General features: G+C 36.0%; 1 protein-coding gene and 2 long non-coding RNA genes across 7 annotated transcripts in view; 1 reads left to right on the forward strand and 2 right to left on the reverse strand.

Moving 5' to 3' along the window:
* Positions 1-19,343, reverse strand: part of LOC114524608 (neurogenic locus notch homolog protein 1-like) — a 37,060-nt gene that overhangs the window by 9,064 nt on the left and 8,653 nt on the right. For 4 of the 5 annotated variants that reach the window (XM_028545746.1, XM_028545744.1, XM_028545745.1 and 1 more), the window contains exons 14-17: positions 11,161-11,430; positions 10,352-10,876; positions 10,021-10,140; positions 9,379-9,498 (exon numbers count right to left, since the gene is read on the reverse strand). The exons of the other annotated variant lie outside the window; for it this stretch is intronic. In XM_028545746.1, coding sequence (XP_028401547.1) covers positions 9,379-9,498; positions 10,021-10,140; positions 10,352-10,876; positions 11,161-11,430 — 1,035 coding nt within the window. The remainder of the gene's footprint in view (positions 1-9,378; positions 9,499-10,020; positions 10,141-10,351; positions 10,877-11,160; positions 11,431-19,343) is intronic. 5 annotated transcript variants of the gene reach the window in all.
* LOC114524611 overlaps positions 1-19,343 on the forward strand; it is a 32,540-nt gene that overhangs the window by 7,540 nt on the left and 5,657 nt on the right. The window contains exon 4 of the long non-coding RNA XR_003687107.1: positions 274-348. This is a non-coding gene — a long non-coding RNA (uncharacterized LOC114524611). The remainder of the gene's footprint in view (positions 1-273; positions 349-19,343) is intronic.
* On the reverse strand, positions 16,449-18,122 carry LOC114524610. Its single transcript, XR_003687106.1, has 4 exons — positions 18,072-18,122; positions 17,512-17,781; positions 16,712-17,234; positions 16,449-16,468 (listed from the first exon to the last, which is right to left on the reverse strand). It is a non-coding gene; the product is annotated as an uncharacterized LOC114524610 (long non-coding RNA).

Raw genomic sequence — 19,343 nt, forward strand, 5'->3', positions numbered from 1 at the left:
CTAAAATTATTTAATGAACAAAATGCGCGTTATATTTTGTATTATGTTGTTGCTGAATCCGGCAATTTAAAAAAAAAATATTGCAAACCACTAGTTGCTGAAACTCTACAAAATGACGCCCGTCTAACAACAGACTATACCCAGTATCCGTCTGCAAAAATTAACGATGAAAAAAATCTGAGAAATAGCTGCCTTAAATAGTAGCTATTTTATGCTATTAAAACATTTGATTACCTTTTTTTTTCCACTGACATATTTTTCCTTTAAATTTAGGAGGACAAGTGCATTTGAAAGAATTCCCTACTGTTGAGCAGTTTCCTCCGTTTCGACAAGGAGCTGACGAACATGGTGAGCCTAAAATTTTTTATTCAACAGGAAAGCCTGGTATTACTAATAAAACATCGTCTATTTCAGCAACCGAACATAAAAAAATATTTTAATTTTTTCTGTGTTTTACACCATTTGATTAACATTAGGCCAGCTCTGATTCTTTAATGGAAATTGCAAGTTTAGAACAGACTTAGATACACTTATTTTTTGTTATTTTCTTTCCTCATGTTAACTTACCACATTTTGCAAACTTTTTAAGATGTTTCCACTTTATTTCAATTCCCGCATTGTTGCATTCTTCTTCATAAGCAGCAAATGATTCACACACACATGCTCTGGGATTACTTCCACATGCGCAGAAATCGTATTCACACTCTTCTATGCGACCATCATTTGGATCTACAATTCCATTGCACTTTGAGAAAGGTTGTTTTGTAAGTGCTGAACATTCTCGTTTAGCTTTCTGTGCAAGTTTGATGTTATTTTTACACGGATGGTCTTCAACAGTTGTGACATTTGGACAACTGCCATCTGTCTTCCAGGAATTTCCAAATGTAATCACGTTCTTCACAAGTGCATTTTCTGGTGTCTTGAACTCATCATTACGTTTGCCATTAAAGTTGCCGCAAAGTCCTGATAATTTTCCCATATAGATGTTTGGAACTTTCACAAAAACGTTAAATACACCATCGTATTCAACTATTAATCCAATCTTTGTCGTGATCTTCATGCCACGTTTCATGAAAGCTCTGATAATATATCCTAAAAGTCAGCAATCAACCTTTTTAAACGCTTCCGTATATATATGATCTCTAAACATTTATATTAAGAGCAATCTGACCTACACTAACATGCGCATTTGGAGATGTCATCATGCATGGAGCTATATAACTTTTCATATAGACTGCATTTAGTTTTCTTGCATCAACTATATTTTGTCATACATATTTTGACTTAGTAAATGTCCCATTTCTTTCCTTACGAATCACATCACATTTTCACGAAACGTTGTAATCACGTATACAATAGCAGTTTTGTTTTATTACAAGAACCGTGGTCTCGGTCTCTATTATTTGTAAGGGATTTATAGAACCATGGCGCTCAGTCGTTATTACGTATATCTTGAATTATTTACATAAATAAATTTTAGGTACCTTGATCTTTATACGGTAATGCGACATTTTCACCATTTACTAATACTTTTCCTCCTCTACTCAGGTGAATGGTTTTTCCTTGTAACTTTACTGTTACAGCATCCGTGCACGTAGCTTTTCTTCTGCCACAAGGTTCGTTATCTTGCAGAATTGTGAAGGTTTCTTTCGAGTCTTTGGCTAACACATATTGACATTTTCCCATAAAGTCGTAGCGTTTTCCATCAAATGTTCGGTAGTGAGGATCACCTGTTGCTCTGCATACCGCCAGAGCTGGAATTAGAATTACAATATTTAAATTTGTGTTTTAACCATTCTATGTGTTATTTTACGCTTCGATTTTTACAGTTTCTACAAATTGCCCCATTTTCACCTATTGTGTAAATTTTTTTCCCTAGCCAACCGCCTTTGACTGTAAAAATTTGCCAATTAGAATTCTTTGCAACAAAAATCAAGTTTACATGTGGTAACCCCTAGCTCTTGTTAAAGTGAACAACACCGGCTTGAACCTCAGGGAAAAGAAAGAAGTGCGAGATGAGCAGCTTTTGCTACACAATTGTACCAAATATATAGCGACTATATATAAATTTGTTACCCTTTGGTTTCAGCTCGCATCTTCTTCCTCTAAATCCAGGACGACAAGTACATTTGAAATAACGTCCTTTTGCTGTACATTTTCCTCCATTTCGACATGGAGACCTGAAGCATGGTGATCCTATAAACAAGCGAAGCAAAAGACCTGCTCTTAGATGGCTGCTGCTCTAATTCTAGCAGTGTAATGTTTTGCCGCTTTTTTGCACCTTTGATCAATTTAATTTTTTTCCCTCGGCAACCGCCTTGGACTATAAGTATTTCTCCAATTAGAATTCTAGAATAATTACCCTTTGGTTTCAGCTGGCATCTTCTTCCTCTAAATCCAGGACGACATGTGCATTTAAAATAACGTCCTTTTGCTGTACATTTTCCTCCATTTCGACATGGAGTCCTGAAGCATGGTGATCCTATAAACAAGCGAAGCAAGGGACCTGTTATTAAATGGCTGCTCTAATTCTAGCAGTGCAATGTTTTGCCGCTTTTTTGCACCTTTGATCAATTTAATTTTTTTCCTTGCCAACTGCCTTGGACTATAAGTATTTCTCCAATTAGAATTCTAGAATAATTACCCTTTGGTTTCAGCTGGCATCTTCTTCCTCTAAATCCAGGACGACAAGTGCATTTGAAATAACGTCCTTTTGCTGTACATTTTCCTCCATTTCGACATGGAGTCCTGAAGCATGGTGATCCTATAAACAAGCGAAGCAAAGGACTTGTTATCAAATGGCTGCTCTAATTCTAGCAGTGTAATGTTTTGCCGCTTTTTTGCACCTTTGATCAATTTAATTTTTTCCCTCGCCTTGAACTATAGTACTTTTCCAATTAGAATTCTAGAATAATCACCCTTTGGTTTCAGCTGGCATCTTCTTCCTCTAAATCCAGGACGACAAGTGCATTTAAAATAACGTCCTTTTGCTGTACATTTTCCTCCGTTCAGGCATGGAGCTGACGAACATGCCAAGCCTGAAATTTAAATATTTAATTTTTAGGAACTGAATGCTTTTAATTAATTGTTGTTGTTTATGTTTTGTTGATGCAGAATTGCATATTTTAAATAAAGACAATACTTCCAATTTCCTTAAAATTTACTCTATACTGCCTGGTAGTCCTCCGGTGATCATAGGTACAGCCATTTAGATAAGAGATTATTCGTCGGAATTTGATAAGAGATTATCCGTTAGACCTTTTTGTGGGGTGTGTTGATCAAAGAGTTTTTGGCGAATATTATACATTTCATACTGCGGCGTGTGCACCTGGATTAAAATTATCTTCTGTTTCAAAATTACCATATTATTATTATCTTTTGGTCTCTTAGAATAAACAACTCGGATTAGAATAATTTAAAAATGTGCGTATTTTATTTTGCTCATTCCGATTATTAATTTTTAGTATCGAAGTATTAATTATTAATTAACAAAATGACACTTGAGACTTTGCGACAAAGGAGACAACCCCACCCCATAATGACGACGTGAAAATTAAAATTGAACCGACGACGTGGATATTAAAAATCAAATGGGGAAGAGGTGCGCTAGCTTTATCCAAGCATCACCAGCGTTACACACGACTACCAATGAACCGAAGTGTTGGATACAATAAACCGAACGAAGAAGGCCATTTCTTTCGCCTGCGCCAACAGTCACGGTCAATGTCAAAGCTGCTACGGAAGAAATGAGTTAAGTGTAGACAAACAACGCTTATACAGGTCAGAAATGTAATTGGCAAGTATAGAGTATAGACCGACGCAAATTATGTTTGAAAATTGACTATAGCGTTTCCTGGCCCTGCGATAGGTTGGGTTTAAGGATGGTGTCAATCTAGAATGGACTAGAAATATGAAACGATATGACTGTTGGTGTTAGGCTACAACTTCAGAGGTGTGATCAAATAGATGTAGATTGTTCATGACCAACTCAGGTTCACGATAGGGCAATCGATCAAGAGAAAGAATTGCTTGATTACAATGAAAAAGAAGCCTGCTAAACCGAAGCGTGATGCAACCGCTGTGGGCCTTCTGCCGTTAGTCGTACTTGTGGGCCCTCTTTGTTTCACTAATTCGCCATTTTAACTAATATATTTTTTCACGGATTAAACTCTGTTACATTGCTTAGATTATGACGCATCAAAGTAATACTGAAAACAATTAATATTTGTATTTTATTGGTATTTACCATACTAAAGGACGAAGTTAGGACTTAATTCGAACCGTGAAAACACTGTATAACGCAGTATCAATATTCTATGGTTACATTATTTTTGTCACGGGACTCCTTCACTGCCACACGGGACTCCCCGGTTACGCCTGCGGCTAAAGCCGATGTGGACACGACAGAAGCTGCACATGTGGCAAACATGTTCAAAATGCTCAATGATAGCACAAAAAGATGTTCTCAAAAAAAATACGAGGCCTTCAAAAAGGATTCAAAAGGATAATTCATTCGCCGGAGGGAGCGCCCAGAAGGGGCAGGGGGAGCCTCAAAGCAAAGCCTGAGCCTCACACGCTGAGCCTCTCATCTGCTGCACTCTAAATTTCCAAATTTGGTTCTTAAAGAATATTATGGTTCCAAATACGAATTATGCCCCGGGCCTCAAACGCTTTCTCCGCGGTTCTGAAAAGAGGTCGACAGCGACATAGACAACGACCATTTATGGAGCAAAATCGCTTAGTACTGCCAGTACGCCGGGGTGATACCGCGACTGCCGGTTCGCCGGGGGAATACCGGAACTGTCGATTCGCCGGGGTAATACCGGGACTTCCGGTTCGCTGGGGTAATATCGGCGCAAAGTGAGCGAGAGACTCGCGAACACTAAAAAGTTGGTCCGAAAAATCAGACAAGTTTGACCGGCCAGCAAACTGTAATTGTCTGCTTGTTGGCAAGGTCAACTTTAATGATTGGGGAAAGTTGAGTGACGGCACACGATCTTCAGGTATCGTAAATTTTCAGAAGGTATATTAACGAAAGTCAGCAGGTGACTGTTTCTAGGCTATAACTGGCTATACCTGGCAACGCTGATGAGATGGCCTTTTGAATATGGATCTTTAATTTGCATTTGGATTGATAAAACCTTATCTAATGAGGAAATATGTTGCCGTTTGCTCGACACGAACACCCCTAACAACAGATTTTCTCTTTGGCGATGAACTGCAAGGGCAACTCACATGATTTTTAAGCTTTAGCCTCAAATATAATTGAGAAAACGACCTGGTCCAGTGCATAAGCCAACAACGCCCGAACTCTTAGTCTCGCGCTATTCGTACTGGCATAATACCATCCCGGTATGGCGATAAACCCTTTTTATGCGGGATGGGCAAAACCACTGGTATCAGAACCGATCCAAGCAGACCGCGAAGCATCAGAGCAGAAAATTTTTACTGATGTAAATGAGGATATATTAAGTTATTTGCTTTAGAACGCGGACAAAAGAATTATGCTACATGGGCATCTTTAACCTCTGACACTGAGATTTAGAATTATATCAGGTCAGAAACTTGAATTTTCGGATCCTCTGTCCCAAACGTCTGCTCTTAGAGAGCGTGATGTTTGGCACGAAACCCAAACACAAACATTTGAAACACAAAATACAGAGTCTTCTTAAGTATACAGAGGGGCTATGCTCCATGTGACCATGAAGGGGTTATTTCTTCAATATTTACAAGGCCCAAAAGAGATGGGACATCGCAAATTCTTAATTTAAAATATAATCTCTTAATTGCAAGTGTCAGAATTATTGTTAATTAGAGTTTTTTCATAGCTTCAGTTGACCGATGTTTACTTTTGCCGTTCTGCGTGCCTCCAGCAGGCCCATGCAGAAGGAACCTTTATGTAATGTTGGTCTTAAATTGCCCGGCACAGTCTTGATGCAGATCATTATACCGAACAATATTTCTGTGTCGGACAAATGAAACTCTGGTGTCACTGACAAACCCAGAGCTGTGTCATCTTCTTCATCTGGAGCCGACGTTACTGATGAGTTTGTTCTCCTGTAACACTTCGAAAATAGTGGCCTTCCAAGCCCAGCTTTGTTCCCCATCTTATCTTCTTGGAGAACATAAGAACATCACTTTCATGCCTCTGTAAGGGGGGACAGTTCTGTCGTGATGGCAATATTGATGACATTTTTCCCACTGTGGGACGCGGATATGGACACAGCCAGAAGTGTGCTTTACTAACGGTATTAGTTTTGTCCCAATACAAAACCTTTGACATCCTTCCCAGACCGTCTAAGGAACTGGCCTTGAAGGTATATTAGTTGTCATGTTGTTAGGTTTACAGTTTACTGTCAGGATAACCACCGCCTAACATTCAGCTAACATCAGATAGCTGTACCTTTATTATCATGGTACATTGTTAAAAACGTTCAGAGCTAGCGGGTCATAGTCTATAACTCCAATCAAGCTACCTCCGTTTAGGCCTGATATTAGGTTATGTATTTGTACAGCGTTTACATTCCTATATATTGCTCGGACCAATTTCGCTCGAGGCATCCAAATCTTAGGAACATGATAGAAAAGGGAGGAAAGTCTTTGAAGTTGTTGGAATTGATACAATAAATTATATATGGATCTCGTAGTACTTGCCATGCTTTCACTTCGGCTGCAAGAGCTATGGATGTTGTCATTGACATTATTGTAGTAAGCCGGTGCAGGTTGAACTTAGATCTGAAATCTAATTTGTTACTGATGTCTATTTAACTCGTCATTGAATTGCTAATATTGATTCCTTTTACATTATTCTTGCTTTAAAATTTCATGTGACTCCACTGCTTATGTAACGATAGCTACCAATGATGAATTTAAAATTAAAGAAGAATTTAAAATTGAAACGACTGATCTGTAATCTGGAGCTATGTGCCCACCCCAGGCCGGTATTGCCAAACCCTCTTTCTAGTGCGTGTGTTTCGGCCTCTTTCAAAACCGATCTATCTGACCCCTATAGCTCCAGACCAATTATGGGATTTTTCCTACTTTAAAACTCGCGTTATCGAAACGAAAAAAAGCCCGTTCTGCTCTGCGTATACCCCATGCAATCCTCCTCTCCGCTTTTCCACCCATGCATATCATTAGGATTCTGGGGACCTGGGGAGATCACTCATGCGTCAAGTAAAGTATTTTTAACTATTAAAGTCTCAAAACCAGAGAGAAATTTAATCTGAATAATTAATTTATTTTCTTTGTTTTGGATTTCAGCCAATTTATGACTTACTCTTCTTCAATTGACATCGTTTTCCAACAAAACGAGAAGGACAAATGCATTTGATCCCTTTTCCTGTATTTTTACATCTTCCTCCATTTAAGCAAGGATTTGGATCACACGAAGATTCTAGGAATGTATATTCAAACAATTTGAGAGTGACCACACTATAGTTCACTTAGTCTAGGACTTGAACGTGGCATAAAAACAGTTCCTTATGTCTTATGACTTTTTCTCATGCACGCGCAGGTTTCCTTTCCGCAAATAACACCCATGCAATAACCCTCGAATCTACCCTCTAAATATTGATATCTGATTTCAATCTTTACTCTGTTTGAATAAACAGAATTGTCTCAACAACTACGTCATTCAAATTAGTTAATCACCTTTTGCCTTCCACTGACATCTTTTGCCTTTAAATTCAGGAGGACAAGTGCATTCGAAAGAGTTTCCTTTCTCGGTGCAATTTCCTCCGTTACGACAAGGAGCCGAGGAACATGCTGAACCTAAAATAATTTATCCCAGAATTATATAAGTTTCATCTTTTATTGGAACGGAGTTTTAAATGAAACTGCAGTAATGAAATTATATTGGGACAATTAGAACCAGAAATATAACTTTGATCTGTATGATAATAATAAAAGTCTTTCAATTTCAAGAGTTTGGCGTTTTTATTATGCACGGAGCATCAGTTCTTTTCGTGCGATCAATTTGTCAAATTCCTAATTTCTACTAACTTACCACATTTTGCAAACTCTTTGAGATGTTTCCACTTGATTTCAATCCCTGTGTTATTACATTGTTCTTCATAAGCAGCAAATGATTCACACACACATGCCTTGGGATTACTTTCACATGCGCAGACATCGTATTCACACTCTTCTATAGGACCATCATTTGGATCTACAACTTCATTACACTTTGAGAAAGGTTGTTTTGTAAGTGCTGAACATTCTTGTTTAGCTTTCAGTGCACGTTTGATGTTATTTTTACACGGATGGTCTTCAACAGTTGTGACATTTGGACAACTGTCATCTGTCTTCCAGGAATTTCCAAATGTAATTACTTTCTTCACAAGTGCATTATCTGGTGTCTTGAAATCATCATTACGTTTGCCATTAAAGTTGCCGCAAAGTCCTGATAATTTTCCCATATATTTGTTGAGAACTTTCACAAAAACGTTAAATACACCATCGTATTCAACTATCAAACCAATCTTTGTCGTGATCTTCATGCCACGTTTCATGAAAACTTTGACAGTAATTCCTATAATTGATTAATCAAAATCGTGAAATGTCCATAAATAGATGAGTTTTGATGTTGACACGGATTTTCATCATTCATGCGAAAATATTTTAAAATTTTTCCAATCAATTTTTTAAATTTCAAATGTACAGTTGCGTAATCTGTATTGCAAACAGATGATGCATAGACGATTGTTCCATTTAAAATTTTCTTCACGGTAAACAACGTTTCATTTAAGCCGACTTTCAGTCGACTTTTCTGACCATGTCAATGCAGAATATGTAAAAAATAAATACCTTTATCTTTATCTTTATACGGCAATGTGACATTTTCACCATTTACTAATACACTTCCTCCTCTACTCATGTAAATTGTTTTTCCTTGTATTTTTGCAGTAATAGCATAGGTGCACGTAGCTTTTCTTCTACCACAAGGTTCGTTATCTTGCAGAATTGTAAAGGTTTCTTTCGAGTCTTTGGCTAACACATATTGACATTTTCCCATAAAGTCGTAGCGTTTTCCATCAAATGTTCGGTAGTGAGGATCACCTGTTGCTCGGCATACAGCTAGAGCTGGAATTTGATAAGAGGTTATTTATTTAGACCTTTTCTGTGGGGCGTGTTGATCAAATAATTTTTGACGAATATCGTATGATTCATGAATATAGTTTAGTGTGCGAGCGAATTGAAATTTTCCTGTGTGGCTGTGTTACTAAATTAAATTATGATTTTATATTGAAATGTATAAAAATAGTTAAATACTCATGTTTGAAAGCTTTTGCACTATTAACGTTTCTATTATTTTTATCTTGAAAGGTTTTTTAGTTTATTTTACTTTTTTTAAAGTTTAGTCAATTAGTGACTTACTCTTCAATTTGAATTGGCAACGTTTTCCAACAAAACGATTAGGACAAATGCATTTGATCCCTTTTCCCGTATTTTTACATCTTCCTCGATTTCTGCAAGGATTTGGATCACACGAAGATTCTAGGAATGTATATTCAAACAATTTTAGAGTTACTTCAGTTCACTAGAACTAGGTTAATTGTATCCCTTTTAAAATAGGTTGAATTTGAATGACTGATCTAACGTATCAATTGCAAACACGCGTTGGTTCAGCATTATAGTAAGCCATTCAAATCCCAGTTAAAGCTTGATTGTCTCTGTATTGTGTATATGCAACATGAATATAGAAAAAATGTAAATCAATATCCTATCAAGTAAAATTATATTATTTATATGTTACCCTACATTGTCATATTTCGAAACTAGGACTTGAACGTGGCATAAAAACAATCCCTTATGTCTTATGACTTTTTCTCATGCGCGCGCAGGTTTTCTTTTGTTTACATTCTGGAGTTCGTATGTTCTCCGAAAATAACACCGATGCAATAACCCTCGAATCTACCCTCCAATTATTGATTATTTGATTTCAATCTTCATTCTGTTTAATGAACAGATTTCAGAAGAATTGTCTCAACAACTACGTCATTCAAATTAGTTAATCACCTTTTGCCTTCCGCTGACATCTATTGCCTTTAAATTCAGGAGGACAAGTGCATTCGAAAGAGTTTCCTTTCTCGGTGCATATTCCACCGTTACGACAAGGAGCTGAGGAACACGCTGAACCTAAAATAATTTATCCCAGAAGTATATCAGTTTCATCTCATATTTCAACGGAGTTTTAAATGAAACTGCAAGACATATGACTTTAATCTGTATGATGCGTGCATGTTTCCAATTTTCTTAAATTTCAAAAGTTTGGCGTTTTTATTATGCACGGAGAATCAGTTCTTTTCGTGCGATCAATTTGTCAAATTCCTAATTTCTACTAACTTACCACATTTTGCAAACTTTTTGAGATGTTTCCACTTGATTTCAATCCCTGTGTTATTACATTGTTCTTCATAAGCAGCAAATGATTCACACACACACGCCTTCGGATTACTTTCACATGCGCATACATCATATTCACACTCTTCTATAGGACCATCATTTGGATCTACAACTTCATTACACTTTGAGAAAGGTTGTTTTTTAAGTGCTGAACATTCTTGTTTAGCTTTCAGTGCACGTTTGATGTTATTTTTACACGGATGGTCTTCAACAGTTGTGACATTTGGACAACTGTCATCTGTCTTCCAGGAATTTCCAAATGTGATTACGCTCTTCACAAGTGCATTATCTGGTGTCTTGAACTCATCATTACGTTTGCCATTAAAGTTGCCGCAAAGTCCTGATAATTTTCCCCTATAGATGTTTCGAACTTTCACAAAAACGTTAAATACACCATTGTATTCAACTGTTAAACCAATCTTTGTCTTGATCTTCATGCCATGTTTCATGAAAACTTTGACAGTAATTCCTATAAGTGATTAATGAAAATCGTGAAATGTCAATAAATAAATGAGCTTTGTTGTTGACATGCATGCACGGATTTTCATCATTCATGGGAAAATATTTTAAAATTTTTCCAATCAATTTTTTAAATTTCCAATGTACAGTTGCGTAATCTGTATTGCAAACAGATGATGCATAGACGATTGTTCCATTAGAAAATTCTCTTCACGGTAAACAACGTTTCATTTAAGCCCACTCTCAGTTGACTTTTCTGACCATGTCTATACAGAATGTGTAAAAAATAAATACCTTTATCTTTATACGGCAATGTGACATTTTCACCATTTACTAATACACTTCCTCCTCTACTCATGTAAATGGTTTTTCCTTGTATTTTTGCAGTAATAGCATAGGTGCACGTAGCTTTTCTTCTACCACAAGGTTCGTTATCTTGCAGAATTGTAAAGGTTTCTTTCGAGTCTTTGGCCAACACATATTGACATTTTCCCATAAAGTCGTAGCGTTTTCCATCAAATGTTCGGTAGTGAGGATCACCTGTTGCTCGGCATACAGCTAGAGCTGGAATTTGATAAGAGATTGTTTGTTAGACCTTTTTTGTGGGTTTTGTTGATCAAGTAATTTTTTGGCAAATATCGTATGATTGATGCACATAGTACGTGTATAGTGTGCAAGCGGATTGAAATTATTTTCTGGGACTAAATTAAATTATTATTTTATATTGCAAGGTATAAAAATAGTTAAATACTCATGTTTGAAAACTTTTGCATAATCAACGTTTCTATCATTTTTATCTTTAAACGTTTTTTAGTTTATTTCACTTTTTTTAAAGTTTAGTCAATTAGTGACTTACTATTCCTCAATTTGAATTGACATCGTCTTCCAACAAAACGAGAAGGGCAAATGCATTTGATCCCTTTTCCTGTATTTTTACATCTTCCTCCATTTCTGCAAGGATTTGGATCACACGAAGATTCTAGGAATGTATATTCAAACAATTTGAGAGTGACCACACTATAGTTCACTTAGTCTAGGACTTGAACGTGGCATAAAAACAGTTCCTTATTTCTTATGACTTTTTCTCATACGCGCGCGGGTTTCCTTTCCGCAAATAACACCCATGCAATAACCCTCGAATCTACCCCCTAATTATTGATTATTTGATTTCAATGTTTACTCTGTTTGATTAAACATAATTGTCTCAACGACTACGTCATTCAAATTAATTAATCACCTTTTGCCTTCCGCTGACATCTTTTGCCTTTAAATTCAGGAGGACAAGTGCATTCGAAAGAGTCTCCTTTCTCGGTGCATTTTCCTCCGTTACGACAAGGAGCCGAGGAACATGTTGAACCTAAAATAATGTATCCCAGAATTATATCTGTTTCACCTTTTATTGGAACGGAGTTTTAAATGAAACTGCAGTAATGAAATTATATTGGGACAATTAGAAGCAGAAATATAACTTTAATCTGTATGATATGCGTGCATGTTTCCAATTTCTTTAAATTTAAAAGTTTGGCGTTTTTATTATGCACGGAGCATCAATTTTTTTCGTGCGATCAATTCGTCAAATTCCTAATTTCTACTAACTTACCACATTTTGCAAACTTTTTGAGATGTTTCCACTTGATTTCAATCCCCGTGTTATTACATTGTTCTTCATAAGCAGCAAATGATTCACACACACACGCCTTCGGATTACTTTCACATGCGCAGAAATCATATTCACACTCTTCTATAGGACCATCATTTGGATCTACAACTTCATTACACTTTGAGAAAGGGTGTTTTTTAAGTGCTGAACATTCTTGTTTAGCTTTCAGTGCACGTTTGATGTTATTTTTACACGGATGGTCTTCAACAGTTGTAACATTTGGACAACTGTCATCTGTCTTCCAGGAATTTCCGAATGTAATTACGCTCTTCACAAGTGCATTTTCTGGTGTCTTGAACTCATCATTACGTTTGCCATTAAAGTTGCCGCAAAGTCCTGATAATTTTCCCCTATAGATGTTTCGAACTTTCACAAAAACGTTAAATACACCATTGTATTCAACTGTTAAACCAATCTTTGTCTTGATCTTCATGCCACGTTTCATGAAAACTTTGACAGTAATTCCTATAAGTGATTAATGAAAATCGTGAAATGTCAATAAATAGATGAGCTTTGTTGTTGACACGGATTTTCATCATTCATGGGAAAATGTTTTGAAATTTTTCCAATCAATTTTTTAAATTTCAAATGTACAGTTGCGTAATCTGTATTGCAAACAGATGATGCATAGACGATTGTTCCATTAAAAAATTCTCTTCACGGTAAACAACGTTTCATTTAAGCCGACTTTCAGTCCACTTTTCTGACCATGTCTCTACAGAATGTGTAAAAAATAAATACCTTTATCTTTATACGGCAATGTGACATTTTCACCATTTACTAACACACTTCCTCCTCTACTCATGTAAATGGTTTTTCCTTGTATTTTTGCAGTAATAGCATAGGTGCACGTAGCTTTTCTTCTACCACAAGGTTCGTTATCTTGCAGAATTGTAAAGGTTTCTTTCGAGTCTTTGGCCAACACATATTGACATTTTCCCATGAAGTCGTAGCGTTTTCCATCAAATGTTCGGTAGTGAGGATCACCTGTTGCTCTGCATACAGCTAGAGCTGGAATTTGATAAGAGATTGTTTGTTAGACCTTTTCTGTGGGTTTTGTTGGAATTTGATAAGAGATTGTTTGTTAGACCTTTTCTGTGGGTTTTGTTGGCGAATATCGTATGATTGATGCACATAGTACGTGTGTAGTGTGCAAGCGGATTGAAATTATCTTCTGGGACTAAATTAAATTATTATTTTATATTGCAAGGTATAGAAATAGTTAAATACTCATGTTTGAAAACTTTTGCATAATCAACGTTTCTATCATTTTTATCTTTAAACGTTTTTTAGTTTATTTCACTTTTTTTAAAGTTTAGTCAATTAGTGACTTACTATTCCTCAATTTGAATTGACATCGTCTTCCAACAAAACGAGAAGGGCAAATGCATTTGATCCCTTTTCCTGTATTTTTACATCTTCCTCCATTTCTGCAAGGATTTGGATCACACGAAGATTCTAGGAATGTATATTCAAACAATTTGAGAGTGACCACACTATAGTTCACTTAGTCTAGGACTTGAACGTGGCATAAAAACAGTTCCTTATTTCTTATGACTTTTTTTCATACGCGCGCGGGTTTCCTTTCCGAAAATAACACCCATGCAATAACCCTCGAATCTACCCTCTCAATATTGATTATTTGATTTCAATCTTTACTCTGTTTGATTAAACAGAATTGTCTCAACAACTACGTCATTCAAATTAATTAATCACCTTTTGCCTTCCGCTGACATCTTTTGCCTTTAAATTCAGGAGGACAAGTGCATTCGAAAGAGTCTCCTTTCTCGGTGCAATTTCCTCCGTTACGACAAGGAGCCGAGGAACATGCTGAACCTAAAATAATGTATCCCAGAATTATATCTGTTTCACCTTTTATTGGAACGGAGTTTTAAATGAAACTGCAGTAATGAAATTATATTGGGACAATTAGAAGCAGAAATATAACTTTAATCTGTATGATATGCGTGCATGTTTCCAATTTCTTTAAATTTAAAAGTTTGGCGTTTTTATTATGCACGGAGAATCAGTTCTTTTCGTGCGATCAATTTGTCAAATTCCTAATTTCTACTAACTTACCACATTTTGCAAACTTTTTGAGATGTTTCCACTTGATTTCAATCCCTGTGTTATTACATTGTTCTTCATAAGCAGCAAATGATTCACACACACACGCCTTCGGATTACTTTCACATGCGCAGACATCATATTCACACTCTTCTATAGGACCATCATTTGGATCTACAACTTCATTACACTTTGAGAAAGGTTGTTTTTTAAGTGCTGAACATTCTTGTTTAGCTTTCAGTGCACGTTTGATGTTATTTTTACACGGATGGTCTTCAACAGTTGTGACATTTGGACAACTGTCATCTGTCTTCCAGGAATTTCCAAATGTAATTACGTTCTTCACAAGTGCATTTTCTGGTGTCTTGAACTCATCATTACGTTTGCCATTAAAGTTGCCGCAAAGTCCTGATAATTTTCCCCTATAGATGTTTCGAACTTTCACAAAACGTTAAATACACCATTGTATTCAACTGTTAAACCAATCTTTGTCTTGATCTTCATGCCACGTTTCATGAAAACTTTGACAGTAATTCCTGTAAGTGATTAATGAAAATCGTGAAATGTCAATAAATAAATGAGCTCATTGACGTTGGCACGGATTTTCATCATTCATGCGAAAATATTTTGAAATTTTTCCAATCAATTTTTTAACGTTCAAATGTACAGTTGCATAATCTGTATTGCAAACAGATGATGCATAGATGATTGTTCCATTAAAAAATTCTCTTCACGGTAAACAACGTTTCATTTAAGCCCACTTTCAGTCGACTTTTCTGACCATGTCTCTACAGAATGTGTAAATCAATAAATACCTTTATCTTTATACGGCAATGTGACATTTTCACCATTTACTAATACACTTCCTCCTCTACTCATGTAAATGGTTTTTCCTTGTATTTTTGCCGTAATAGCATAGGTGCACGTAGCTTTTCTTCTACCACAAGGTTCGGTATCTTGCAGAATTGTAAAGGTTTCTTTCGAGTCTTTGGCCAACACATATTGACATTTTCCCATGAAGTCGTAGCGTTTTCCATCAAATGTTCGGTAGTGAGGATCACCTGTTGCTCGGCATACCGCTAGAGCTGGAATTTGATAAGAGATTGTTTGTTAGACCTTTTCTGTGGGTTTTGTTGATCAAATAATTTTTTGGCGAATATCGTATGATTGATGCACATAGTACGTGTATAGTGTGCGAGCGGATTGAAATTATCTTCTGTTACTAAATTAAAATTTTATTTTATATTGCAAGGTATAGAAATATTAAAACTCATGTTTGAAAGCTTTTGCATAATTAACGTTTCTATCATTTTCATCTTTAAACGTTTTTTAGTTTATTTTACTTTTTTTAAAGTTTAGTCAATTAGTGACTTACTATTCCTCAATTTGAATTGACATCGTCTTCCAACAAAACGAGAAGGGCAAATGCATTTGATCCCTTTTCCTGTATTTTTACATCTTCCTCCATTTCTGCAAGGATTTGGATCACACGAAGATTCTAGGAATGTATATTCAAACAATTTGAGAGTGACCACACTATAGTTCACTTAGTCTAGGACTTGAACGTGGCATAAAAACAGTTCCTTATTTCTTATGACTTTTTTTCATACGCGCGCGGGTTTCCTTTCCGAAAATAACACCCATGCAATAACCCTCGAATCTACCCTCTCAATATTGATTATTTGATTTCAATCTTTACTCTGTTTGATTAAACAGAATTGTCTCAACAACTACGTCATTCAAATTAATTAATCACCTTTTGCCTTCCGCTGACATCTTTTGCCTTTAAATTCAGGAGGACAAGTGCATTCGAAAGAGTCTCCTTTCTCGGTGCAATTTCCTCCGTTACGACAAGGAGCGAGGAACATGCTGAACCTAAAATAATGTATCCCAGAATTATATCTGTTTCACCTTTTATTGGAACGGAGTTTTAAATGAAACTGCAGTAATGAAATTATATTGGGACAATTAGAAGCAGAAATATAACTTTAATCTGTATGATATGCGTGCATGTTTCCAATTTCTTTAAATTTAAAAGTTTGGCGTTTTTATTATGCACGGAGAATCAGTTCTTTTCGTGCGATCAATTTGTCAAATTCCTAATTTCTACTAACTTACCACATTTTGCAAACTTTTTGAGATGTTTCCACTTGATTTCAATCCCTGTGTTATTACATTGTTCTTCATAAGCAGCAAATGATTCACACACACACGCCTTCGGATTACTTTCACATGCGCAGACATCATATTCACACTCTTCTATAGGACCATCATTTGGATCTACAACTTCATTACACTTTGAGAAAGGTTGTTTTTTAAGTGCTGAACATTCTTGTTTAGCTTTCAGTGCACGTTTGATGTTATTTTTACACGGATGGTCTTCAACAGTTGTGACATTTGGACAACTGTCATCTGTCTTCCAGGAATTTCCAAATGTAATTACGTTCTTCACAAGTGCATTTTCTGGTGTCTTGAACTCATCATTACGTTTGCCATTAAAGTTGCCGCAAAGTCCTGATAATTTTCCCCTATAGATGTTTCGAACTTTCAAAAACGTTAAATACACCATTGTATTCAACTGTTAAACCAATCTTTGTCTTGATCTTCATGCCACGTTTCATGAAAACTTTGACAGTAATTCCTGTAAGTGATTAATGAAAATCGTGAAATGTCAATAAATAAATGAGCTCATTGACGTTGGCACGGATTTTCATCATTCATGCGAAAATATTTTGAAATTTTTCCAATCAATTTTTTAACGTTCAATGTACAGTTGCATAATCTGTATTGCAAACAGATGATGCATAGATGATTGTTCCATTAAAAATTCTCTTCACGGTAAACAACGTTTCATTTAAGCCCACTTTCAGTCGACTTTTCTGACCATGTCTCTACAGAATGTGTAAATCAATAAATACCTTTATCTTTATACGGCAATGTGACATTTTCACCATTTACTAATACACTTCCTCCTCTACTCATGTAAATGGTTTTTCCTTGTATTTTTGCCGTAATAGCATAGGTGCACGTAGCTTTTCTTCTACCACAAGGTTCGGTATCTTGCAGAATTGTAAAGGTTTCTTTCGAGTCTTTGGCCAACACATATTGACATTTTCCCATGAAGTCGTAGCGTTTTCCATCAAATGTTCGGTAGTGAGGATCACCTGTTGCTCGGCATACCGCTAGAGCTGGAATTTGATAAGAGATTGTTTGTTAGACCTTTTCTGTGGGTTTTGTTGATCAAATAATTTTTTGGCGAATATCGTATGATTGATGCACATAGTACGTGTATAGTGTGCGAGCGGATTGAAATTATCTTCTGTTACTAAATTAAAATTTTATTTTATATTGCAAGGTATAGAAATATTAAAACTCATGTTTGAAAGCTTTTGCATAATTAACGTTTCTATCATTTTCATCTTTAAACGTTTTTTAGTTTATTTTACTTTTTTTAAAGTTTAGTCAATTAGTGACTTACTATTCCTCAATTTGAATTGACATCGTCTTCCAACAAAACGAGAAGGAAATGCATTTGATCCCTTTTCCTGTATTTTTACATCTTCCTCCATTTCTGCAAGGATTTGGATCACACGAAGATTCTAGGAATGTATATTCAAACAATTTGAGAGTGACCACACTACAGTTCACTTAGTCTAGGACTTGAACGTGGCATAAAAACAGTTCCTTATGTCTTATGACTTTTTCTCATACGCGCGCGGGTTTCCTTTCCGCAAATAACACCCATGCAATAACCCTCGAATCTACCCTCTAAATATTGATTATCTGATTTCAAGCTTTACTCTGTTTGATTAAACAGAATTGTCTCAACAACTACGTCATTTAAATTAATTAATCAATCACCTTTTGCCTTCCGCTGACATCTTTTGCCTTTAAATTCAGGAGGACAAGTGCATTCGAAAGAGTTTCCTTTCTCGGTGCATATTCCACCGTTACGACAAGGAGCTGAGGAACACGCTGAACCTAAAATAATTTATCCCAGAATTATATCAGTTTCATCTTTTATTGGAACGGAGTTTTAAATGAAACTGCAGTAATGAAATTATATTGGGACAATTAGAACCAGACATATGACTTTAATCTGTATGATATGCGTGCATGTTTCCAATTTTCTTAAATTTCAAAAGTTTGGCATTTTTATTATGCACGGAGAATCAGTTCTTTTTGTGCGATCAATTTGTCAAATTCCTAATTTCTACTAACTTACCACATTTTGCAAACTTTTTGAGATGTTTCCACTTGATTTCAATCCCTGTGTTATTACATTGTTCTTCATAAGCAGCAAATGATTCACACACACACGCCTTCGGATTACTTTCACATGCGCAGACATCATATTCACACTCTTCTATAGGACCATCATTTGGATCTACAACTTCATTACACTTTGAGAAAGGTTGTTTTTTAAGTGCTGAACATTCTTGTTTAGCTTTCAGTGCACGTTTGATGTTATTTTTACACGGATGGTCTTCAACAGTTGTGACATTTGGACAACTGTCATCAGTCTTCCAGGAATTTCCAAATGTAATTACGTTCTTCACAAGTGCATTTTCTGGTGTCTTGAACTCATCATTACGTTTGCCATTAAAGTTGCCGCAAAGTCCTGATAATTTTCCCCTATAGATGTTTCGAACTTTCACAAAAACGTTAAATACACCATTGTATTCAACTGTTAAACCAATCTTTGTCTTGATCTTCATGCCACGTTTCATGAAAACTTTGACAGTAATTC

The sequence above is a fragment of the Dendronephthya gigantea genome, unplaced genomic scaffold (genome assembly GCF_004324835.1).
Source record: "Dendronephthya gigantea isolate DGI-Jeju-01 unplaced genomic scaffold, DenGig_1.0 000031F, whole genome shotgun sequence".
Taxonomy (NCBI): domain Eukaryota; kingdom Metazoa; phylum Cnidaria; class Anthozoa; order Malacalcyonacea; family Nephtheidae; genus Dendronephthya; species Dendronephthya gigantea.